Raw genomic sequence first — 27482 nt, 5'->3', positions numbered from 1 at the left:
AACAGTTGATAATATCTGTGTGGAAACCGTAATGCATTTTTTTTATGAAAAGAAAATTAAAAAGAACAATTAAAAAAAAAAAAAAAAAAAAAAAAAATAGAAAACATTTTGTAACAAAAGACTTTAATGTCATTTTTGATCACACATCCTTGCTAAATAAAAGCGTTAACGTCTTTAAAAAAAAAAAAAATCCTACTGACCTCAAACTTTTGAACAGGAAAGAGTATATACTGTATACAGTAGTAGTTTAAAGCACTACATAGTAGCTGAAATGTTATCAATGCATTTACTTGTCATAATGTTAACTATATCTTTGGAATCCTCGTCACGCTTACTTCTCCTTGTAAAGACCATCTGGAAATGATCTAGCGAACAGCATTGGCCTGTCAAATTTACTGTTGATCATAAAACATTTGTCTAAGTAGACGATACACAGCAGGAACACAACGTATAAGCCAACAAAATGACACTGACAGAAGAGGCCTTTAAGTAACAGCTTTACGGCACTAGCTCTGAATTATTGAAGAGAGGGAATATGAGTCGTGGTCAGCTCTGAGGAATACGGCACATTTCTCCTGCAATCGACAAAGAAGTGGAACAAACACGAGCTAGTCAGAAATACACACTGAAGCTACGTGGAGACACAGTTGAGCGGTGAGTGATGAGGGGTGAAAGGTGAGCACTATATATACACACATCTACACACACAACATGCCAACGATAGACATCACACCTTCCTAACAAATGCGTTTGCATTATTCCATATAATTTACTCCATATATTTCAATTGTCAAATGCCACACAACAGTACAGGTTTTAAGAACGAGAGGATTGCTCTACCAAACGCCTTACGGGATAGTGTATGCCACGGCTGATCGTTTCACTAACCCTTTGATCTCCTTAATGATCAATGACCAAGTGAGGAATCTATGCGCAGCAAGCCTAGTTTTATGGCGATGAGAGGGGGTGAGGTCTACAAATAGGTCAAAGGTCATCAGATTCTGCTTATGCTAAACAGAAACGAAGAGTCAGCAAGCTTATGTTAGATTTCACAGAGGCAAATGCTGATTAGAGAGGATCATGTTTCTCTGGGAGCCATCTTAAAGTGACAGTAACATTTTTTCTTGATTTGGAAATGTTACAGATCCGACTTAACATTAATAAATAAACACGGTACGACAATATAGATTACTGAAATTAAATTTTGCTTAAGACAAAACTCAAATATTCATCAAATATCTTTATACATTAATATTAAAATATAAATTTTGGATGCACGATGCACTAGCTTTCAAATATTTAGGTGCAGTATTTGTTTTTTTTTTTAAATAAATTAAACTTTTAATTCAGTAAGGATGCATTAAATTGAACAAAAGTTACAGTAAAGATATTCACAATGTTAAAAATATTTCTATTTCAAATAAATGCTGTTCTTTTTGATTTTATAATAATTTTATTAGATTATTTTAAATTATTTTGAATTATAATAATATTTTACAATATTGCTGTTTTTACTATATTTTAATCAAATAAATGCAGCCTTGGTGAACATAAGAGACTTCTTTCAAAAATAAACCTTACCAACCCCAAACTACTGAAAGGTAGTGTACCTCGCCACGTAATTGTGTAGCAAGGTTGCTGTATAAGCTACTTCCTCTCTGCTATGTGCTGTAAATTTTTATTGGTCAGCGATCACCCCCCGATGAGGGGCCAGATCCAGTGCACGAGCTAAGAAGAATTCAGTTCCTATGCCTAAGAACTAACTCGAACCCAAATTATAGAGGCCTTCACTGGATGTTTCTTTTTTTTCTCAAAAAGGTTCATTATTGATCTTTCATCCCCCTTGTGAGCAGCCTTGAATAATCCGTTTCCCTCTCACTTCTTTTCTACACAGTTTATCGTGAGCGCTGAGGGGGAGAGAATGGAATCAAGGAAGGAAAACAAATCCATTATCTTGTCAAAATTCTATTTAACTTCATTAGGCCTCATCCTAGGAGAAGTGGATAATGTCCTCTGTTGATAACATTGGCTGCTTTTTAACAATGCGGTCAATCATGATTGGACAAGTTTCGACCCCAAAGCTTCATCAATACACAAAAATTATGCATGGCTGCACTTTTATTTGTATACAAAAAATCATCTTACATTATCTGTGATTTCAGCAGGACAACTTTCACTGCTTTTTGTTCTCTGGATAAACAAGTTGTTGACAGACACTTGCTCTGTTGCCCAATTTAATGCGCTATTTGGGAAGAGATAGGCCGGACAAACCAAAGTGAGGATGTACAGCTCTGTAGGTCAGCTCTGGATCTATGGCATTACGAGATATATCTGGTTTCTATTGATTTAGTGAGGACTTCAATCAGAATTTACTGATTGCTTCCCTCTACCTCTTTGAGGGAGGAAGGGACCAGAAATGATCTAGAGTATTACACGGATATGACTTAAAGCTCTATTAATCCGATTGTGCTCACATGTATATAAATCAGGTGATAGCTGGACTGCCTTGCTATTTTAAGAAAATAATTCTCACCTGTGAAACAAATGAAGGGAGAAAAAAAGTGTAAGCTAACAAACACTGAAGAAATTGGAGGGAAATAAAGTAGTAAAATATAAATGTTTATATTGTTTGTTTGTTTTATTCTACATACACATTTTATGCAGACATAAAATGTTTTTTTTTTTTTTTTTTTTGCTATCATAAAATATCAAATCTGCATGCAATCCATGTCCTATGCAAGAAGTAAGGGTGTTCCGATCAGGATTTTTGGGGCAGATCAACGATCACAGGAAACAGTATCAGCTGATACCAATCATGGGGTCAATTTGACGGCTTATTCTTATCATGTAGTATTATTTATATAGATCCAATAAGTATTTTACAGATATTATTTAAAGGCATTTAAAGGGGGAATTTCTCATTTTAGAGGATCTGCATTTTTGTTTTACAATGGGGCAATTTTGTTGCACAATAGCTTATACAAAACACAAGCCTGATTTCAAACTTTGAACTGAATGTACACAAAAAAAGACAAGTAAACGGCTAGTAATAAAATAAGATTAAATAAACAAATTGCAAGCAGTAGCACAAATAAATAGAATAGAATAAAGATACAAATGAAATATACAGTGCTTGAAGTTTTTTCAGGTAGATCTTACAGTGGTATTCAGGTAAGAAATAATACAGAAATTGAATAGGAATCAAATGTAAAAATAACACTGGATAGTCTTCCTTGAATAGATTAAAAACAGATTACAAAACTTCTTCAGTCACGAGCATTGAGTAATATTTCACTTTGTCATTTGTTGTTTAATTAACATTAACAGCAGCAGGTTTATTAGGCTGCTGTCACTTTAAGACCAAACGCGCGGATCCAATATACTGTTAGACATGCGTTTTCCCTCTCAGCATTTTTGATCACTGAAGACATAACACACTGTGTTTACGAGGATACTTGCCAAGACAGTAATTTTGTACATACATTTGAGTGTATTTGAATGAATGAATGAATGAGGCATTTATATAGCGTTTTCATATGTATTTGACCATTTAAGCACAATCAGCCATGAAAAGAACTCAATTTGGTACTTACGAGCTGTTTGTAAGGCAGCTTTATGTGTGTGCGCTTTGGGTGTGCATTAGAGAGAGAACGAGTACTGAATGGTTTAAAAAAGATGTGCAAATGATAAACTTTAGTGACACTGCCACAATTGTGCCTGTGACAATTCTTGAGTCAAATGTGCAGCTTGTTTATAGTGCAGACGCGTTGTAATGATGTGAAGCCATTTGCACATTTCGAGGGAGTGCGCTGCTTCACTCATGCTGTTTGTGAAATTATGTCTCAGAGAAAGTTTTCAAATGACTGATTTGTCAAAATTTATTTAATAAAGATGTATCAGTTTCAGATATATATTTTACCAGCACCGGATAGAGATTAAGACAGCTCTGTGATAAGCATGTCATATAGGCTATGCCATTCCTTTCACGGCAGGCTTTGAGATCGGTTTCTGAGATGGGCAAATTGAGAGATCGCCGATCGAGTCATTAAAAGCCATTACTGGCTAGCTGATCAATTGGAGCATCCCTAGCAAGAAGGCAATTTTAAGCTGTTACGTGTGGAAGTGCTGATACTGTATTTAATACAAATAAATGGAACTGAGTTCTGAACGGACTGAAACGGAAAATAAATTACAAACATTCAATAGTCACTATCTGAGGATAGCGATACTCTTACACAATACTGAAATCTTCCACAAATGGCATGGACAAAAGAGTCTCTGCTCTTTACTTTATTGTGCACTGAAGGTCAGAGTCCATCTTTTTTCTCTGCTGACAGCTGGAATTTGATTGGTTCAACGCAGTCTGTTGTTACCGTAATTCACATGAAGGGCAGCAGAAATCATTATTTCCAATACATTTGTATTCCTTGATTTCCTGAGTAACTTTGTCTTTGATGCTATACAGTAGAAAATATAGATATTTTTGAAATACAGACATGTTTTCTATGACGCTATATATTTATAGGGAGCTAAACGCATCTCACTGTTAAATATCTGAGTCTTGTTTATTGAATAAATCACTGACAACCTGACCATTAGAAAACTACACTACAATAAACAGTACATCTCAAAAACAACTAAAAATTAAAAGTAGAACTGGACTTCTTAAACCTCATCAAAAATATGAAAAATCAGAATTAACATTTCTTAACTGCATAAACTTATTTCTAGTCAGGAAAACATAATAAATGATCTTGCAAACTGAAGGAAAGGAAACCTTCCTACTTCTGAAGCTTTATGCTTGAGGAATTCTCTCCAGAGTAAAAAGCATCATCAAAACTACAGGCATTCAATACTAATTTAAAAATACCTGCTTTATGTTTCTTCACATTTCTTCACAAATTACATTTCTCTGGCTGTTTTTTTCCTGTGAGTGTTCACTGTTTCTTTTTATTTTAGAGTGTAAACATTTTAGGTTACGGCTTTCTTTAACAACAGAACCAGACGGAAAAAACACAAACCCTCTGAGTAAAACGCAACACAAGCTTGTTTTGATTTCAAATATTTCATAGTTCCCTTCAGACCTGATAAATCATCTTTACAGCAGCAGGAAAGGAATTGGGTGCAGGGCAATTCTGTAAAATAAACAATCCCTAGGATCCAGAGGCATCCGATGCTGTTTCTACTATTAATTGTTCCTTGTTTTTTTCACTGCCGTGGCACCAGCAAGCAGAGGTTTCTTTTACTGACCTGCAAATCTTTTAGCACGGAGGTGTGGAAGTAAGTTGGAAGTTAATGACATCCATGGCAATAGTACTGAAATTGCTCTTGTTAAATGAGTGAAATGATCAACAGCTTTAAAACAGAGCTGTCTTCTGCATTAAAGCGTCTGCTGTAATTGAGGTTTCTTTCATGAAGGTGGGGAATGTTGTATCACATGCCTGTGGAATTCAGGCTCTAATTGACCCTTGAATTCATTGCTGGCCATTAAAAACAAAGCGGGCCTTCTATGCTGCATGTGGGTTGTGAACTATGTAGGGCACTGGCCGGTCAGTTGAGTAGCACTTATTCATGAATTCAGCACTGGATTAAATTGGACCTTGATAGTATCACACTTTGTAGTTAGGACAGACATTACTTTGTCTCACAAGTGGCTTGTTGATGCTTTGAATTAATTCTTCCTTCAAATAAATTAATCTGGTTACATTAAGTGGTTTCACAGGGTTTAAATAAAATGTTTGCATTTATGCCTATGTTCTACATCTACCTCTTAAGCCATTTAAAGGGATAGTTCTCCCAAATATGAACACCCTTATATCGTTCCAAATCTGTATGACTTTATTTTTTTCTCTTTAACATAAAAAAGATATCTTGAAAATTTCCTTTTTTTCCCGTTTGTTTTAACAATGAAAGCCAGTGGGGTGCAAAACCAAACAAACAAAAAAATATTTGGGTAAACTGTCCCTTTAAATTGCTTGTGAGAGTTTGTACAAAGATTCAACACTATCTATTCCACACTATTCTGACACTATCGACAAATGGTCTTTGTCTTTAACACTATCATCCAGACAGACATAAGTTCTCCAGACTGTCACTACTGTTTGGGTGGAGGGGTTGTTACAGAGAGGCCAGAGGCCAGTAAAAGGGTGTGTGTGTGCAATTTGAATGAAGAAATGAGGAATGGGGGGTGGGGGTGATTACTGACCTCCTGAATCAGAGACGAAGAGCCACTGCCACCGAAAGCAACACTCGATTCTTTCAGCTTCCTCCCTGGCCCGCTGCCTTGGCCTGACTGAACACATGTCAAGGGCAAAACTGAAATCACGGGCTGAGACGTACAAAGAACTACATTTGACTCATGCTAATGATGCCGGCAAAGAAAGACGGCATTTGTTTTAAACAAAGTAAAGGTCACAACACAAAACATTCTGGTGTTAGTTGCTTTAGTAGCAGACGTTGTACTAACAGGCAAGTGAGTTGGATTAGCCATAAAAATTTGGTATTTGCATTCACGCTCTCAGACAACAGCCCTTTCATTTTTCTTTCCACCCCCATTTTACCCTTACATACTTCTCCATGTCTATTCACTTTATACGTTTTTCCTCCATTTTTTTCAAGCCCAAAACCTGCCCTCTGTGCTCCATTATCCAAAAATCTCTTGTGGGATTAAGCAACAAGCTAATTTACTAATGTTACATGTGATCTTTAGCCCCATGTGTGTCTCTGAATCAGACTGAATGGGTCAGGCTGAGATTACCCTCCATCTTATAAATGATTCAACCGCTGAGGAAAAGGGTGTTACTACTAGGATTACACTAACAGTTTACACAAAACTAACACAAAAATATATCAATTGTCAAATACAGATAGCTAAATAAAAAAATCTTATCATCTTAGAGTGCACAATTATCAGTTATAACTGTTAATTTTCAATGATGTAGATGACACATCTGACACCAGGTCCTAATTAGGTGTGACACAGAAAAGTAACAAGCAAAAAAAGTATAGTAGAATAAATTCTCTCCATGTCATTTTTATCCAATCTAGCTGTGACCACAAGAAGCGATAAAACATTTGATCAATTTCCATTTCATTTCTATCTTCTATTTTGCTAGGGCTGCATGAATTGGTGAAAAAAAATCTAATTGCATTGATTTAAAATAAATAATAGTGATAATATTTCAAAAATCTTTCTATCATTTCGACAGATAACAAATATAGTATTTACCTGCTATAGAAATGTTCCAGTAAACACTGCTAATAGGGATTAGAAGTGTAAAGGGGAGACAATTTTAAAGCATGTGAAAACAAACCTAGAAAGAGACATGAGGATTTGGGGAAAAAAACAAAGATTCTTGGTGCATTCCAGTGAATCATTCATGGAATACATCGTAAAGTAAATCGGGACAGCAGATTACAAATGTGCAAGGCATGTTGTCTTTTTTCATATACTGTTACAGCGGAATAAAAAAATAAATAAAAATAATCTGGAGGAAAAGAGCACAGCAACTGAAAAGAGCTCTTGCCACAGGAATTCCACTGAATACCACATTAAAATACCAAGCGTTACATTATTATTTGAAATTATTTGTTGTCAGTCTTTTTGAGTGGAACTTCCCCAAACCGAAAGTGCCTCCCATAATTTAAAACATGGTACACTCGTCAGGAAAAAGGAGGATAACCGATGGCCAAATTATACAGCATTTCCTTAAAACAGATTACTCAAATAGTCTTTCAGGTAAGCCACCAACTAGTCAGTTTTGCACATCCCTAACATTAAATGCATCTTCTGGATGTGACTCTTACATCATGCAGCCATTTCATGCACAGTGTGGTCAGACAAATTGCTTGTCACTGGAAACTTGTTGCATCACACCTGGTTAGAACACAGTGTTACAACTGTGTACTGTATGGACATGTCTAAGTGCTTGACCAAAACAATCAGGCAGTAATAAACTCATATAAACACAAGAAAAAAAAATGTGCGTGCGTGTGTGTGTGTGTGTGGGATCATTAGGATTGGGGGATGTGTTGAAGAAGTTAATCCTGTAAAGAGAGTATCTGATTCTGACCTAGACACTCAATGCTTGATTCCTCGCTATCTTTCATTACAACTCTTCACCTTAATGAACGCTGACACGTGAGGCCATATGGGCCAAGACTGATGACATGAGACCTCAGCTGCTGCCTGCTGGCATGTAATACTTACTGCACTGCATGTGTCTTACTGATACTGACACAAGGACAAATGAAAATACTTGTGCACCAAAATCCAAAATGCAAAGCCAAAGCAATATGATCTAAAAGTGTTTTACTGCTGGGCTCCAGCTTAGCCTAAACACACTGCAAAAGATTAGGCATTCCTTTACTGACCATTACTCTTGAACTGAAGGTAAAACGGCTCTGTATGTCCATTAATAGCTAATTTACTTCAAGTACCAAGAAAAATGTATGATAAACCTTGCACAGAGAGCACAGTAAATGACCTTAAAACAATATATCACATGGATCTCTAATGATCATATGACATTGCTGCACTGAATATATATATATAAAACCTCTGCACAATTATTACACCATATTCAAGCATGTCAAAAGTTATCTACTGTATAATCTGAGAATGTTTCTACTGGCTTCGGTACTGTATATAGATCTTGTAGCTTAAGTGAACAGAGCGTTTTGTTTATATCCTGGACATAATGTTTGCATAGACTATGCCTGGCAACCATGATCACAAAGTGTATTGTGAAATCAATCTACATTGACTCACTACTAATAAATGACCAATAATATCCCCATGTTTTAGACAACAGTGAGTGAATGTTTATCAGACTTAATGAAGCTACGTACTTATCAGTATGTTCCTGTTTTAAAACAGATAAAAAAAGATAACAAAAACACATTTCAATTAGTTACTTCACTGCAAAATTCACAATCCACATGGGCTGCCTTCTGATCACTGGACTCCAGCATACAGGAAATCACACAGGGAACATGAACTCTAAATTGTGTGTCCAAATGATGCCATGTGGTCTACAACTGCTTGAAATCACACCTCATTCTTCAGATTAAGGGCAAAGTGTTGAAAAGCTATGGAGACCATTAACAGGTTAATAGTATGTATTACAGTACCACGCAAAACAGAGTATACTCTTGCGTGGAGAAGGTGTTACTTCTTATAAACACACTTAGGGGGGGTTGGTTGGTTGGTTGTGGGGGTGGAGTGGTTGTTATATTAGTATTTGCTGAGTTTGCTCATTGCCCTATGACTTTTGCAAGCTACAGAAGAAAAGCCATGTTTCCTGCTATTAAAATGTGACATCTACATTAAAAGACAAGTCAATCTCCCTGTACAGATACAAATACAGATAAGCTGATAATTATTATGTTATGCAGTGTTTACCATTCATTAACTAGATTGTGGCGACCTGCCACAGTCTAATCTGTCTGTCTCACCAGAGTTTCATAATGAACTGAAAATATATTCAAACTTCTCTTTGTTACATAAAAGGTTTTTAACGTTGTGTTTTGCACCATTGCTTGGGCATAGTATCTTTCAAACGAACTAAAATCGCACACTAAAAAGCACAATATTAATCCCCTTATCAAATTGTCTGTTTGTGCTGTGTATTTCAATGCAAAGTGTGCACATTGTTCATGCGATCAGCTTGTGATCCAGTGTTTTGAGCGTCTCAGAATAGCTCAAAGTAAATGAATGCAGTCGACTCCATCTCTCTCCATGTGCTGTGAGTTTAGTGTGCATTTCGGAACGCAACGGGCACCAGTTACTTTTTATTTTCACATTATCATAATTTCCCACATTTTTATGGGCCAGTGATTACAGCATTTTACTAAATTTGTAATGAGATGTGTTTGTAAACCTTTTTTTTTACATGAACTGCAGTTTTCCACCAAAATAAAACTCAACTGCAGTTTCCGTCAAAATAAAAGCTCAAAGGTTTATCTCTTGCAAGTGTAGAAATTAGGACAAAAGCATTGTATTTACCCTACAGTAGTGTAAGTAAGGAATAACTGATGAAGGGCCTTTGAATTATTAGAAAATACTGCACACCTGAGGTGATAATGCGGCCATTACGCAAATTCCAAAACGTAATTTCAGATTGTAACAGAGGCTTTAGCCATTGATAGCAGGTTATTAATGCAGTTGAGAGAGAGAGAGAGAGAGAGAGAGAGAGAGAGAGAGAGAGAGAGAGAGTAAGCATATGTGAATTAGCCTACCTGAGTCTGTGGGTCTCTCACGGCAGCAGTTTCTCTACTAATAGCTGTAAGTTGATTTACCTCAAGAACTGCATAGTTATTACCTCAATGGTGAGAAATGTCTTGTAGATTTTAAGCTGCTAAACTATTTTACTGATTAATTTGTCAGAGCAACATGGACAACACGTTTCTGTGCGAGTGTGTGTCCGTACTATATGTGCGCGTTTGAGTGAGTATGTGCTTTCAGGACATAATAAAACGTATTTTGTGACAAAAACTATGACAATAATTTCTCATTTTTATCCTATTGTTTACTATATTTATTTACTTGGTCGGTGCTGTGGGTTTTGTTTCTTTTGCGGTTGTAGGCAGCAGGACCTATTGAAATAACTGAAATCATTTGGCGAAGCGATATGGAACTGTGATGCGGTCAAGACCTGCTAGAACTACTTTAGCCGTGCATTTCCCTGAAAATAACTGCACACCTTAAAACGTTCGACAACCAATCAGATTCGAGCATTTAACAGCCCCGTAGTATAAAATAAAATAATATACTTATGAAATATTCATTTATTCTATACAGTGCATTTGTTTTACAATATATGGCTAATACTGTCATTGGAATAATAATAATGAGCTCTCAATTTGATGTGACACTGTTTTTGTTATTACAGTCAGTGAGCAAGATGATATAGCTCTAGCTGTGGGTCTGTGACTAGTTCTGAATGTTCAGTATGGTTAATGTTCAAAGCAGGCTTATCAGCTCTCCTCAAATCTGGCAGCTGATGACATGTTCAACAGGGATTTTATAACAGCCCACCAATTGGACATAGCTAAAGGAGGCTCTAATTTATAAGGCGATCTAAAACTGAAACGACTGGAATTCTATTAAATATTTCCACTGACAGCACATGTCCAAAACGAACCTGCCACAGCTGTCGGAAGGCCTGGGTTAGCTCATACCACAGAAGGCTAACGATAGTGCTGCTGGATAAAAATCACAACCTCTGTGCCATATGGAGAATTAGCTCCATGCATGTGTTTTAACTTGAGACTGCATGCTGGGGCATTTAATGGCTCTCAGGACCCCAAAACATATGAGCAAAGCAGTGCAATCAAACAGAAGGGGATACCGTAGGGGTGGAGCAGGCCTGTAAAGTCAAGGAATGTCTTGTGTTGACACCGGAGTTACTGTGTGTGCGTGTATGTGCATGTGTGTCGATTTCAAAGAAGGGCTCCAAAGATTTTTATGAAGGTATTAATGGGCTTGAATTGAAGTGTGTTACTTGAGAAGACTTTAGGACAGGCCATTTAAATATATCAACAGACTAAGCGAAGAGGCTTATGAGTTAGGTCTGTTTTGGCCGCATATAGCCTCTGTCTCTCACTTCCATAAGTTTTTTTTTCCTCTTCACAAAAGCGTTCAGTAAAACAAAGAGGTGCATATCTTTAAACCCCTGCCCTCTGACAACGCTTGTTTAACCACAAAGACTACTTCACCTTCCTGGCTAGGGGGAACGTTGTCTTCCTTTCAATGATTTCACAATTGCCTCATTTCTCATTTTCTCCAAGAGATGTTTTGCTTAATCGTGAGTGCATTAGGCCACCACTGGCTGGCTCGATACTCGATAATCTGCTTTTAACTGGAATAATAAAATGCAAATGGATTATTTTGAATTTACACAGGATTCTAACCATTACTTCTAGAGGATTAAACAGCCGAACTGTCTCTTCTGAGCCTTGGAACAGAGTTCAGAGTTTAGGGAGTGCTAATATCCTCCGAGTCAAAAAAACAAAACAAAAAGCAAAACAAACCCACATATACACAATACATAAGACTAATTTAACTAAAGCGGATTGGAGAAGGAAAGAGAAACCTCCTTTTCCACAAGCTTATAGTGAAACCAAACACCACTGCCAGGTTTCCTCCACCCCGTTCAGCCCTGCCCAGCCCCCTCTATGGCCCTGTAAAAGCCTTGTTATGGGAAAAAAGCCATTCTGTGAGTTTTTTAATGTTTGCAAAACATGGCAGAGAGAGGGGGGGGGGGGGGGGATCAAACATACGCCCCGAAACCAAAGTGGAGGTCAGACTGTGTAATCAATATCATGAGTGATATTTGCAGAGGAGGAAAAGCACACGCTGTATTTTAGTAAGCATTTGATATGTGCTTCAAAAAGGTTGAGATACAGAGCCTGCTGATAAAGAATATTAACTATAAAGTGGAGCTGTTTGACACAAAGTTTGAGGTCAGAATTATTTCTTTTTAAAGAAATATTTTTATTCAGCAAGGATGCATTAAATTGATCAAAAGTGACAGTAAAGATTTTTCTAATATTATAAAAGATTGAAAGTACAGTACTACGTAAATTAATTATATTTATTGTGCAATGCAAAGAAAACTGCATTTCAATGAGTGTGCACACATCAAACAAACAAAAGCAATAAATATTTAAGTGTACAACAGAATGTGATCCGCTTTGTGGACACACACAAATATATTTGTCTGGCTAGACTGTGATGAAGTATGCAGTTTGTTCCTATTTCGTAATGGCTTGGCTTCGAGCCGACCCATACGCAGCCTGAGAGGGATATCCCAGCATTATTGGGAGGGAGCCAGGTTGGAATGCCACCAGGTCTAGTTTCCTGCATTCCTGCCAAAACTCTACGCAACTACTTGCTCCCCCCCCCCCCCCCCCTCACTGTTTCTTTGACAATAAACGGCCGTATGGCAACAGTTTAACTTTGTCTCTTCCGATCCTTCCCTGTCCGGCTCTCTTTCCTATCTATTCTGTATTCCTTTGTTGAATGACTAATTTCTAATATCAGTGCAAATAGAATTGCTAAACCCATCCATCTTGCGCTCAAATAAAAGAGAAATTAGATTATGATATGAAGTGCAAACAATGTTACACGTATAGCTTTTTATACGATATGTAGTTTTTATAATTGAGAGTTATTTAGATCTTTGGGTTTAGTTTTAATTAAAAAATATGGTACACAACAATTTGAGCTGACTTTGAAAGTTTTTTCAAAGGTAAGCATGGTCTGTATTTAGTGTTTTAATTACTTTCATAAATACAGACACCAGAAATTTGGTCACAAGTAAGTTTAATGCTTCAGCCTATTTTTACATTCCTCTAAACTGCCTTTCTTATTTCAAGAAGGCATTTATAGCATTTAGACATTTTTGAAGTGTTGAAAACAGGCAGTACACTGGCTCCAGTCAGTCTGCCAAATGCCATCGGCATCCTTTCATTGTTTCTGCATTTCACTTGATTTGTCCAAATAGTTCAAGAGCGATTACAAAATGCATGTCCTAGACTTCTGCAAAACATTTATTGTGTTATGTAACACTGTCCTCGGTATTGTTTTTTTTTTTTTTTTTAAAAAGGAAAAGAAAAGATTGTGGTTGATATTAATCTTAAATTATATGTTTATATATATATATATATATATATATATATATATATATATATATATATATATATATATATAAACACAAAACTTCTAGAAATTAAAACTAAATCTATTTACATTTCATTATTAAAATAATGAAAACTGCACTTTGAATTTCTTCTGTGTACAATTTTTAGATATTTTGATGCACAATATATTCAATTTTATCACAGTCAATTAAAAGCAGCTGACTTTATTCAAACCGCATTGTACCCCTAACGTTAAGCCAGTGCTTACACTAATGCAGCCACTAATGTGCATGTCTCATTTGGAAAGGTCTCAGAATGATCTATCATAAATAAGGAATGACAAGTCCATCCAGGCTCATTCTGTATAGATCTGTGTTTGCTTAAGAGCCTCACTCTCAGTGTATCACTCTAAATTTTCCCCTGAGAATACAGTGGAACTAAACTGCTGCAGCATAACGCTGAAACATTCTCACACATAATCCTGAATTTACAGCTGACTGAGAATAACAAAAAAAATCCAGTTCCCATACAAAAATCAGTTTTATAACAATCAAAACCAATTGAAGCCAAATTAGTATTTTGTACTTGTACACATCAACAGCAAAGACTCTAATAACAACAAATTTGTAACACTTTTAGACCTAAATTATGAAACATTTTAAGGAAGTATTTAAGCAATTAATCTTCCTAAATTCAATGTAGTCCAAAACGTATGAAGTAAACTTATTACTGCAGATTGTAAGTTTGATTTGACTTAAAAATGTAATGTATCGATTAAACTTTACAGTGCAGACTGTACGTCAATGTGTTAATGATGAAACTGGACACTGAAGTGGCAATTAAACCTGATATAGGTTTACTGAATATATAATGCCAATGCATGATGCAAGTGTCTGGACTTCTGGAATTCTAGCACTGCCATAAAAGCCTGTTGTTTCCTCTGGAAAATTCAGTTTTTTGATTATTATGACAGATAGCTGTTTTAGTTATGAAAAATACTAGGACTTCAGCAAGTAGTTTCACTCAGGACTGAACCCAATCTCACTTCATGCTTTTAAACTTTGCACATTAGTAATCACCATACAGTTTACCAGAGGGCAAATTCAATGGTTATAAGAGGGCATATCATGGATCTCACTCATGGACATACCTGTTTGAACTGTTCCTCATAAGTCCATTCGTGGTGCTGCGATTGTGCTTGTGGTGCCAAACCACTCGGTGATTCAGCCCGTCCTGGAGCTGGATAGGGAGGCTGGACTCTGGACAGATGTATCGGGGTACTTTGTGGAGACTGCCCCGCACCGGGATAAACAGCATGGCGCGGTGGGTAATGAGCTAAGTGTCCCTCCAAATCTTCATCCCCTCCACCCTCGTTCATACTGTCATCTTCATCCAAGTCGCGCTCTTCATCGTCCATGCCGCGGTCCAGGTCTAGGTCAGCATCATCATCATCATCATCGATGTCGGAGTCGGCTATGCGCTCATTTGGGTGGCCGGAGCTCGAGTTCGGGGCTCCCGCTGCGAACGCTCCTCTCACTGCTGCTTGATAGTGGCGGAAAGCCAGGGCTTGCTGTTGAATCTGCGACTCCACCATAGACCTGATGTCTTTCTCTTTTTCGGCTTGGCGGATCTTCTCCTCCAGGGCGAGTCGAGCCGCCTGCTGTCGCTGCAGGTTCTCCATGACCGCCTCCAGCTTCATCCCGCCGCCGCCGCCGCTGCTCGAGTGACTGTGAGCGCTGGAGGAGGTGACCAGCAGAGGAAGAGTGCTCGCCGACGAGAAAGCGGCTTGCTGTGGGCAACAGAAGGCAAATGTTACAACACATTTTAGCTGGAAGCGTGGTGCGAATTATGGGGGGTTTAGTGGAGTCAGACCACCTTAATTAAGACTTGAGCCCCTTCAAAAAATGCCAAAATATTTTGTTGGTGGTGGGGGAGGGGGAATAAAGCACATTATGTTTTTATACAAGTAGACTAATTGGCGTTTTAGCAAGTATAAAGTTAAAACTTTAAGTTAGTTAGATAAAATATTTTCACCTATCATCAAAAAAGACGGTAACGAGTTTGCCAGAGGAGGTAGGCTAACCATAACAACTCTGTCGATCAGTTTCAGGCTGTACAATAAAACATAAAATCATTAGGTATCACTTTATTGTAGTTTTACATATCAGAACTATAGTTACAAAAACTATAAATCTACAAATACTGTTCTTTTTTGTTGTTGTTTTAAGAAAGAAGTATTTTGGGTGTTTAGCTAACTGGTGCTACTCTAGTGGCGCCAAATTACAATTTGGGCGCGCATGACGTGCTCAGACAGATTGCGCACGAAAATTACATTTAGGCAACATTTTATAGTTTAGAAGACGTTCTTTAAAATGTAGACTATATGTAGAAAATATAGGTTTTGTCAAAATCTCTTAAAAAGTTTAACTTTAGCCGAAAGTCCTTTACATACTCGTTGCAAATAAACATCAGTAAAGTTAGCCTAACTTTAAAAAAGCAAAATAGGCTACTGTATGCCTGTTTAGACCTTGAAAAAAATAAATACATGACTGATGCACACAAAATCTTCTCATTACTGTCATAACTTTGTTTCCATCCATTTAACTTTTCCCAGTAAATTGTTATTTCCACTCGATTTTCTTAAAGTCGAAAAACTGAACTTAATGCAGGTAACTTCGGCACCGCTTTAAACTTAATTTAATGCCCCAATTAAACTTTTAAATTTAATGGGCTATTTTTTTAATGTTCAAATGACATTACCGACCAAATCAGTGCAGCACAGTTCATGGGATAAAATAACTTTGCATGTAGGCAAGAATCTTGCATTAGGCAAGAATCGTGGTTTCCTATGGAAATGATTCCACTAACAAGATCAACTACACAAACTTACCTGACGGTCAGCATCAGTGAAGCTCTAAATGCATGCAATGTCACATTTCTGATGCGATGTGGAAAAAAAAACAACTAACTATTCGATGACAGAAATATATGACAATGTAGCCTATGCATATTTGCGGTGTTGCTACAGTAGCTATAGGTCGAAGGGCAGCGTAGTGTAACAAAACATGCGGTAATCTATAAACAGCTTATAAGTGCACTTTAGATCTAAATACAGTATTTAAATGAATGTAACTCGCTAAACAACTCTATTCTACCCGAGAAGCAAAAGCGCATGCTTACCAGTGCAGATTTAGTTGCTATGCTTGTGTTGTCAACCATGCTTCTCCCCGTCAAATGCGACGAATTTGCTCAAAAGTAAACTTTTTTTCCCCAAACAAAGTCAGAAGTGGTTGTATTCCCGTCTCAACATTTAGCTCTGTGTCGTGAAAGCAAAGAAATAGCTCTTTACGAAAGCGGTTTCGCGACGCGCTCGCGGTCTCTGAGCGATTTGGCAACAAGTGGCTGTAACTGTAGCGAGAATGACCTCTGAGGACTAGAGATCAGATCAGTCCCTATGCTTCCATCTGCTCTCTACACGTCAATAGACATGGATATAAGGCAATCAGGGCAGGGTCTGCACTCAGCCAACAGAAATACAGCTGAGCAGCGAACACGACCAGCTTCCTGCGCGCGCTTCTGTTCAAATACTACACTTTAAACTTTATTTGAAACTAACCGAACGTTTTAAACAATTTATCCATTTTAACACGAATGCTCCGACTTTGAGAGCTAAAAGTGTGTAATATATGAGCTATTCAAAGGTCGAAGAGTATTTTCGCTTTGCGTGCGTGAAACGCAAATGATAAAGAAATAGCTAGGCTACACTATTATAATCTTACAAGCTGTTCTCCAAAACAAATTCCCGCACACCATTCTCCTCACTATGTGTGTTTCTGAACAAGATGCGTTTGTTATTAACATGAAAATCCCAAAGAGGTCACTGAAAATACTAAAACCCCAGATTTGATTTTAAGATGTGCAATTTAGGCACTGAATTAAGTGTAACTGTTTTATCATTAACGTAAAATGCAGCCAATGTTCATTCATCATACAGAATAAGTCAATCCGTTGCATTACAGCAGCATCTAGACAGACTTAAATAGTACTGATAAATATTGAGTGTTAGTCTTCTGTAAATACACCCTTCTGACTGCAGAACATATAATTGCCATTCGCCCTGCAATTATCCAAGATTTATAATTATATGAACCAATGAACAGACTTACAATTGAATTCCATATAATTTCAGAAAAGTACATTAGTCATTACCACAGTTTTTAGGGTTTTAAACAGTTTTGTGGTAATAAAGTTAAAGGCGCCTTTGCAGCATCCTCTGAATCATGGCTCTGAGATTAGAGATAGATAGATAGATAGATAGATAGATAGATAGATAGATAGATAGATAGATAGATAGATAGATAGATAGATAGATAGATAGATAGATAGATAGATAGATAGATAGATAGATAGATAGATAGATAGATATTTGATGTCTGAATTAGTCCAGATAGCACTGAACAGCAGGTAATTTCTCCCATGACCTCTCTGCTCTCTGATTATGATGAAATAACCCATTATCTTTTGACCCCAATAACTCCTGCAAGAATCCCGTGTTGCTTTATGCCCTCGAACTGTTGAGCAAAATTGATAATCATTCCATGGTTACAATCCATTCAAGTTAATGCAAGGCTAAGGTCTCGCACTGACACTGATTAGGCTAGAATGATGGTTAATTATGTTTGACACAGTGAACTGTGCTCAGAGAAATGTCTCAGTGACAGGACTGAAATCACACACTTTACACAATCAATAAATTATAATGTGTGCATATCTTAGAAGAAAAGTGAGACTTTTTTATTATAGTACTAATAAAAAGAAGATGCAGAATTTGGGGCACATGCCAAAGATCTAATGATTAAAAAAAAATAATAATAAGTCTATCAGACTGAGATTACTGTTGGCAAGGTTATGTAAATAAAAGCTTTATTCCAACAATCTGAGATCACATACTCAGTGGATTAAAATTCACAAAATGAACATAAATGTTGCCTGTTGGTGGTGTAAAAAAGATGTGTTGTTTAACATCGCCACCTGCTGTTCATGATCGGTAAATACATCAAAACAATACTATAATTTAAACGTTATTACTGAGAGCTACATATTTTCCTAATACTTTAGTAAGAAATGAAGGCCAGAAAATTTAAAACAGGATGAATAGTGTTTCACAATGATAATCCTATTTATTATCATACATTTTTTTCATGATACTGTTTCAGCTATAAAATGACTGCATAAAACTTGCTGTCAGATGATTTTTCATGGCACTCACATCCTCAGAAACACTTAGCTAATGAAAACATGAAAGCGTTTGTGCTTGCATCAGCTCCAAGATGGCAACTGAGTAAATTCAGTTACACAGTGGCTGGCTTAACATAAAAAGTGCAATGGTGTGATTGAGAGAAAAAATAGCAGCAAAATCATGTCTGTATTCAGAATTTAAGTCATGAATGTGCCATATGCAAAGTAATAATTTTCATGTATTTTGTCTTCAGCTCAAAATTGGTCAAAAACTGTAACACAAGTTACAGATTCTCAAAAGACGTATAATGGTACATCACATTTTTATCTGAACAAATTCTACCTGAATTTGGTGTGGCTTTAGTGAAAATCAAATTCGTTAAAAATCAAGCTTAAATGTAAAGTACATTTCAAGAGAATGTTTTTTCTTTTCTTTTCTTTTCTTAAGAATACAGATCAAATTAGTGTTATAGAACCAAAGAAAAAGGGAAGATTAGAAACATTCCATGCATTGGAAAGTAGCGGACAGGGGGAAATTAGCATTTACGAAGCTTCTGAGCAAAATGGAGGAAGGGATTTAATGCGTCAGGTTGGTTCTAATGGAAAATAATCAGCAGTGGATAGTAGATGTAGAAACATACAGCAAGCTCTGTACTTGACAGACAACTAGTTTAGGTATTTAAAAAGTAAAAGTGTCAGTTAAAGTTTAGGCAGGTTCTTGTACAATATGACAGCGATAACAGTGGTGATGTGGATTTGGTTTTATAGTTGATGTTGGAATTTTGCAAAACTCTGAAAAGTTGAAAAGAATTTTGCAATGTTTCAACAGGCATTTCAACTTGTATGAAACCAAATCTTTGCAGCTGGAAAATATAACGATAAATCTGTGTGGTACACTGTAAAAAAGAATTGTTTGTTTAACTTAAAGGGGCTACATGTAAGATTTTTACTTTAATAAAGCATAAAAATACCCCGATATATTTGCAGATATTTAGGAAACATGCTAAGTTCACATACTTTTTTCTCTGAAAGACAATGCAACAGCCAGATATTCTATTTTGAAATGTGCGTTCCGTGTCGGAATGTCTGTCTTTGTTTTGGTCTGTGCAAAACCGTATGCTTCCAGTTTATCCAATAGTATTTCGACATCACAGGTTGCCAGCTGGCGGAAAACACCGCGTATTGCAGCCATGGGAATCGGCAAACAATCTGGGTCAGAGAATCACAGATTCTACCTGACCTAAAAAGCCTCTGCATCCATCTAAAAATCTGTATGAACGGCAGCATATTAAAACACAGACAAATCAAATCAGCTTACAGTGTGTAAGTCTTCTCAGCTTTGATTGTCAATCGCGCTCCCTCTTGTTGCGTATCCTTAAGCTGGTCACCTGCGTCTTTGAATGAGGGGGCGGGGCAAACAATATTTTGAATTTGGACTGCAGTACCTATTTCGACCACTGGGTGTCATTCCTACATAGAGCCCCTTTAAAAAGTAAGTTAGGCCTACCCAGTTGCCTTTACATTGATTTCACTGAAATTAAAAATTTGAGTTAATACACTGAAGCCGATTGGTTTACTGAACAGAAACTCAAAATATTATGTTATCTGAACCACATTAATTATATAAGTTGATATGACAGAAGAAAAATACTGTGATAATAAATCATGAAAATTATTTTTTATAGTGTACACTGCCAACAATACCTTTATTTACTTAATCATAATCTAATTTAATAATCTAATCATAGTTTATTTAAAGTATTTTGGTTGTCGCTCTAGTGCATTCGATTTGAGCAGGTGGGCTCTGAACTTTCTTGTGTAACTATAGGCAACTGCAGCAGTCACATGATTAAGGTTACTAGATTATGCTTTAAAGGTCACTAAGCGATGAACCATAATGGTGCTATAGCATTAATGATGAATTACATATGCATGATAATTAGTCGATTTTTTTAGATTTAAGTAAACAAAAATATAAAATAGTAGTAGTAGTAAAAATAATAACTTAGGTTATATATAACATATAATAGTGCAATAGTTGACTTGACATGACTTGATATAGCACTCACCAAACAGTGGTTACACAAACAAAGAGATAAATGGGAACATGAGGGCTATGTATACACAAAGGCTGTGTCCGAATTCCAGGAGATGGCGCCCGCAGCTGAATCATCCATCCATCCATCCATCCATTTTCCAAACAGCTGGTCCAATATGGCTACAGTGTAATATTATACAGATATAAATGCATTTTTAATTGATGATTAAATTGTTTAATTAAGGTTTATACATAGTTTCCATGACAAAGTTCAATATAAATCTTTTCATTACTACTGGAGCTGCCAATTTGCTAAGTTTAAAAAAATTATTAAACAGCAATCAAAAACTAGCCCTTCCGGCACACTCAGTGTCTGAATGCTCGTTTTCATTCACTCCCTCAAGTGAACTACATTAATAGACTAATGCGGGAAATAGTAAATGAGGCTATAGGGGGCAATTTCGGACACAGCCAAAGACTAATGACTAACAAGATACACCTGTAAGCAATTAAACAATGAACCAATTAAAGAAAGACACTTAAAGCAAAAGAAGCACATGACATGATCACACGAGGGTCAGGGGAATCACATGACAATAAGAAAACTTCAAAATAAAAGACATGAAAATATGACAGTGAACCAACAACCAAAACAAACCTGACAATATTTAGGTAATACATTATTTTACAGTTAGCCTACACGTTACATGTACTTGCTTTAGTAATTACAGTAAATTTTCAAAATGACATGCAACTAACCCTAAACCAAATCTATACCCTAACCCTATAGTGCATATTGTTAATTAATATTGCTCAGTACTTAATTGCATAATTACACTGTAACAAGGACACCTTAAAGGACACCTAAGGATCTATTGACAGAAATGCAATATAATATTTATATGTATGTTTTCAATGGTGAAAGACCTTACATAATGAACCGTTATGTTCTTATTACCTTAGAATGAGCCATTTATATCTACATACACCGCGGGTCCCCCCTCCACGTCAAGTCGCCATTTTGCGGCAGCATGTTTCTACAGTGGCTCTACAGAGCACATTTAGTCACTATGTTGTTCTTCTTCTAAATCGTTTGTGTTTTTAGAGGCAGCTTGCATCGTTGTATATACATGAAGTAGTAGTCATCTGGTTTATTAGAAGCAGAGACCGTTCTTTGTTAGAAGTAAGAAGAAACCTCATTGCTTCACACAGGCTACTATATTGCTGTCTCAGACGACGACATCCTTGTCTTGTGTCGGCCAGATGGCCACAGTAGCTTCTCCAAAGGTGAGGAGCAAGCGGCAACCTCCCCCAGTTTCTCGTGAAGCCAATACGGAAGTGACTGAAACTGCAATTCATCGACTGGCCGCTAGGGACAGGCTGTAAAAGGCAGCAGAATCTCATAGAGTCCCATGTTAAAAAGGCCAAGTTTACAGCAGAAAAAAACATGTTTACAGGTTGGTACAAATTGTGGTTTTGGTCTAAACTTCTAATTTTGCCCTTCATGACAACTCTGAGGGGGATTAATTTTTTTATAATTCATCCGTTTAAATTATACTAAGCCTTAAAGTTCTGCATAATTAAGGGCGTGGTCACTTGAGTGACAGGTATGCCGCTGCTGTCTGTTAGCCGTAATGTTACCTCAGCAGCTAATTTCAGCCGCTGACTTTGGCATCTCAGCCGTATTTGTGTTTTTTTCTCTCTTTTTTTATACAATTATAAAATATGGCTTGGTGCATTAATAGTCTAGACTGATGTGCGTCTGTGTACATGTGCTCGCATGCAGAAGATAAACAGAACACACGTTGTTGGATCGTGGCATTCGCTAAAAGTTCCTGAGATTTACTACAATGACGGATATAACCTCCGACAGCACTGCTAGGATATCATAACTAAAACTGCTGCACTATTTTGAAAAATTATACTTTGGACACAAGCTCATTTGTTTGTGAGATATACGATCACAGACAGTTTTACAACATAAACGCTGCTCAGATTGCATTATTTCTTGAAGAACGATGATGCAGAGCAGATCATTCAGAAGAAATGTGATGCAAACAATGGATAATATATAAATCATGGATTTAAAGCTTTCGTGGACAAAAAGTACTGTTTTTTGTTTTGCAATGGACATTTCAAGTGCCACGGACTGGATTCATCTCGTGATCTCTATTTCATTATAAAAGTATGAAGTTCAGTTTGATTTTTCGTTTTTATTTACACACCCCACACAAATTAATGACTGGTGTTGGAGCATCTATATTTTATTAAAAATAAATAAATAAATAAAAACACCGTAGATTGACAGTAAACCTTTGAACTTTCTAATGATATAGCTTGTTATCTTTATTAATATTTTAGATAGCAAGATAGATAGCTCCAGCTAACATGGTCACGTCGACCTAGGTGGGCATGGTTTCAGCAACCAGTCACATGGGCTACTACCACGTCCCGCCTCTTTGCCCATTTTCAGGTATCCGGGAGTGACGTGCGGTGATGCGCTGCTAAGATGGCAGCAGCCTCATTTTTGCTTAAAACTGCTCTTCAGAACTTTATGGGTGACGTCACAAACACTACGTCCATATTTTTTTACAGTCTATGGTGAGGAGTGCGGAGGGGTGTGCACTGTTAGTTGCAGTTCGCAACCTCACTGCTAGATGCCGCTAAAATGTACTCATTGCACCTTTAAAAGAGTCCTTAAAAAAAGTGTAACCAAAGCCACTGGAAGGCAAGCCAGCAACCTTTAGCCAAAAAAGCGTAACGGCTAATGCTAACTGGCGGTAGGCATTAGAGGTACGCAGGGAGGAGTTTTAAACGGCAAAACGATAGGCTGAGAGGTGCTGCACGTGATTAAGTTAGTGTTAAATGCAAAGAGATACAGACCCTCTCATCTCCCTATATAATAATACGATCTCTAGTGTAACCAACATTTGCATTAAACTACCATATAAATGAAAGACTGTTCCTAAAATATTAAAGTAGATAAATCTACCTGTTTAGAGATCAAAATTATAAACAACAGCTGTTTAATGACACACATGGAAGTCAATATGTTGACCAAGGCCTGCATAAGTTAACAGTTGGAAATGGAACAGCAGATTATCAAATCAATACTGATCAGGGATATTGATCCATGAAAACTTGTCAAATGGGTCAGTCTGAGAATTATTGTAGATCTTATGTTTTCTAATGCATTCCAATTATTCTTTTGCATTGAATGCACTGTGAGTGCATCGATGACTTACATAAACAAAAAAATCCATCTGATCAGTTCAGACTACATGATTACAATATTGTTGTTCAAATAAGTTTCAGATGCTGTTTTCCTGCTTAATGCTACATCCAATAATATGTTCCAAAATAATACAACTGTCATACATACCTGTATGTATGTGTGTATGGGTAGGTCTGCAAATGCCTGCCACACACTCATAATTAGACAGTATTGATGTCATTGTGTTGAAAAGTCTGTGGGTTAAAATTAAGGCTAGCTACTGTAATTACATCTCCTGCCCTCTATGTGAGTGCATTTTATTATTCTGCCCCTCGTGACTAATGACTACTGTAGCATCTTATTTAAAGCTGTTCTCTATGTATTTATCAGTGCGTTAACACAGGGAGGTGATGCTTTGAAATGACAGCATTATTGCACTGCTCGTGAGTTGGGAAATGCAGCCAAAGCTATATTAAAATAAATTAAATGTTAGTAATGAAACCTGTCCTCAAGGTGCATGTGTGTGTTCAGGTTTGCATGAATTTATTTTACTCAGCTCTAAAATAATAAAAATTACAATAAAAATGTATTTGAAAGACAAAAACCTTCCAAAGCCATAATAATACATTGTTAAATCCAGTGGTCAAATGCTTTATGGTCTTTCAGTTTTCTATGTAATAGCCACCTGACTACACACACACACACACACACACACACACACACACACACACACACACACACACACACACACACACACACACATATAGTGAAACAGCCAGTAGGTGTCTCAAAAACACATCTGTAGTTTAGCAATAACTGATTATAAAGGCATGAAAAGACCCTTTCACACACTTGCATATAAAATTCCTGCCTTGCTAGCTAAAATGAGATGAGATGACTTTTGAGCCTGAACATTTCTGAAAGGTATACTATTATTAATTTGGACACTATAGTTATCCTGATTATGGCTATTTTCTTTAGATTTTTAAGTTAGGTGCACTTTCTGGGTGTTTGTGCTTGCAAATTAACTGATGGTGAGAGTCAAAGTAAAGGATGTTTATACTGAACTAATATAACGACTATATATATATATATATATATATATATATATATATATATATATATAATATAACGAATATACTTTCGCACAGTGTCTGTTAGTGTCTGTTAACTACTTTACAGATAACCTTACCTATTAAATAAATGAAATACTTTTCAATGTTTTATGTATTATTTATTCAGGTTCTTTTTGTGTAAAATTCAACTGCAGTTGAAGACTTTCAGCATTCGAAATGAGGCCTAAAGGAAATAGGCGAGTGGCAAACATGTTTTCACACCACTGTAAATTGATGACGCAAATGTAGTTTGTCATTGCTAAATGTTCAAAAACATTAACAAATTACAAGGAAGTTTGAGAAAAACAGCAACCCGTCCACTCAAAGTTACAGTTACCTCTAGAAAGCGAGGGATGAGGTGGCACTTTATGCATGACATCCCTTGGCTATTGGAAACCATGACTTTGCCGGCCTCAAGCTGGAGACATTAATCTAGCATAATCAGGATTAATGCAGAACACAGCCCTTTTACTCGCACTGACAGATGGCTTCAATTACGTGAGCACTTTAATACATTTAAGAGAGCACGAGTCATAAACTCATCGATTAGATTAGACAAAACCCAAAACAAGCACGAGTCTATTCCAGGAATTACAGAAAAATTAATAAAAAAGAGATATAAATTTGAAGATTTAAGACTTCAGGATGACAAGTTGACTTACACAAGTAGCATGTGCATTTGCAAAAAGATAAAATGTAAACATAATTATCCGAATTTTAATGGCTATGGAGCATTTTGGAACAATTTTGTAATTCAGTAACCATAGCAATCCCATGGGACAACTACACCCTGGACCACAGAATAAAAGACACTCTCAGCATATTGCATCTCAGGAAACAGGGAGTCTGATATTTAAGTGGGAGTTCAGTATGTCCGCCAGGACTGTCGTTGTACTTTGGCCATTAGATAATTACAGGGACGTACTTCACTGCAGTTCTCTGAACGGATCTTTTGGTTGCTGTTATCTTTATATCCATTTTGTTTATTCAGCCTGAATGTGTAATACCTATGGGGGCAATCAAAGGAGCTGGGATTCAGAACAGTCTCATTGACTGAAGCCACAGACTCAGCGCACCATTTAGCAGTGACGTGAATATGAAATATATTTTGTCTGGAGAGTTTGGCTGAGTCAATATTAATCTGCCGCTAAATCTGTCCTGCTATAAGGCCGCCTTATTCTGAAATGTGCTTGCTCTTACTCTGAGTCTTACTATTAAATTGACACTTTTGTTGCATTATTATACAACATTCTAATTATTATACAGAGCAATATTATACATTGTATAATATACATATGCATTATATGCTATATAATTAATATTTCAAACTACATTAGGTTACATCCATTTTCAAAAAACTGCATATCATTTTGTCAAATCTGTGATGTGTTGCTGTAATTCTACCACTAGATGTCACTACAATAGTGCTTAAATAGTTGAAGTTTGCATAGATGGACATAAGGTCCAGACAGAGAACAGTCAGCCATCAAAAACCTGGCACGACATACATTATAAGACATGAGATAAGAAGATTACTGACTGAGGATTTAATGTTTATTTAATTTAATGACTTTATCATTTAATGTTTCTTTAAATTAGTTTGTAAATCATTTACACAGGCATAAACACCTGAAAGCACCTTGTCGAAGTCCATCATTCCGAATAACTTCTGGTTTTACACCACAGCAGTGAACCATGATGTGCTATCTGCTAATATTAGTAATAAGAACATTGTGGTCTTGCTTGTGCACAGACGTTTTTCATACACACCAAAGACTGTGACTGCTGACTGCAGCTTCCACTCAAACATGCTGCATTTCTAAATGATTACTGTAAAATCGCAATGTTCCTAAAGTGTTAGCTAATAAACAAACAAGTGTTATTTCACCATAAAATTGTAGATCAACCAAGAAAAATATCTTCCTATATAAATGTGAACCATTTGATGTGCACAAAATCGTTCACTATTTCACTAATCCCTGTACAGTGAATGTCACACAGTCCACAATACAGATAATATTGAACATTTTGTCAACCTTTGTCAACCTAAATGCAGTAGCAAGTCTTGTTCTTGATGCTATCAAGTATGATGTGTTGGATTTATGTCATTGTACTGTAATGCAATGATAGATTACTGTACAACAGGCTATCACAATCAGCACTTGATCTATTACAACTGGTGCAAAATGCTACTGCCAGATTTTTAACTGGGATTAAAAAGAGGGAGCCCATC

At 36.6% G+C, this 27482-nt stretch overlaps 1 protein-coding gene across 2 annotated transcripts in view; it reads right to left on the bottom strand.

The window, feature by feature from the left end:
* Window positions 1–17121, bottom strand: part of arid3c (AT rich interactive domain 3C (BRIGHT-like)) — an 84588-nt gene extending 67467 nt beyond the window's left edge. The window contains exons 1-3 of one of the 2 annotated variants that reach the window (XM_067408075.1): window positions 16825–17121; window positions 14795–15433; window positions 6206–6292 (exon numbers count right to left, since the gene is read on the bottom strand). In XM_067408075.1, coding sequence (XP_067264176.1) covers window positions 6206–6292; window positions 14795–15433; window positions 16825–16863 — 765 coding nt within the window. In that variant the 5' untranslated portion in view covers window positions 16864–17121. The remainder of the gene's footprint in view (window positions 1–6205; window positions 6293–14794; window positions 15434–16824) is intronic. The other variant, XM_067408076.1, reaches the window with a different exon arrangement.
* Window positions 17122–27482: the final 10361 nt, after the last annotated feature.

The sequence above is a fragment of the Chanodichthys erythropterus genome, chromosome 13, assembly GCF_024489055.1.
Source record: "Chanodichthys erythropterus isolate Z2021 chromosome 13, ASM2448905v1, whole genome shotgun sequence".
Taxonomy (NCBI): Eukaryota; Metazoa; Chordata; class Actinopteri; order Cypriniformes; family Xenocyprididae; genus Chanodichthys; species Chanodichthys erythropterus.
This window is presented reverse-complemented; position numbering and strand designations above follow the sequence as displayed.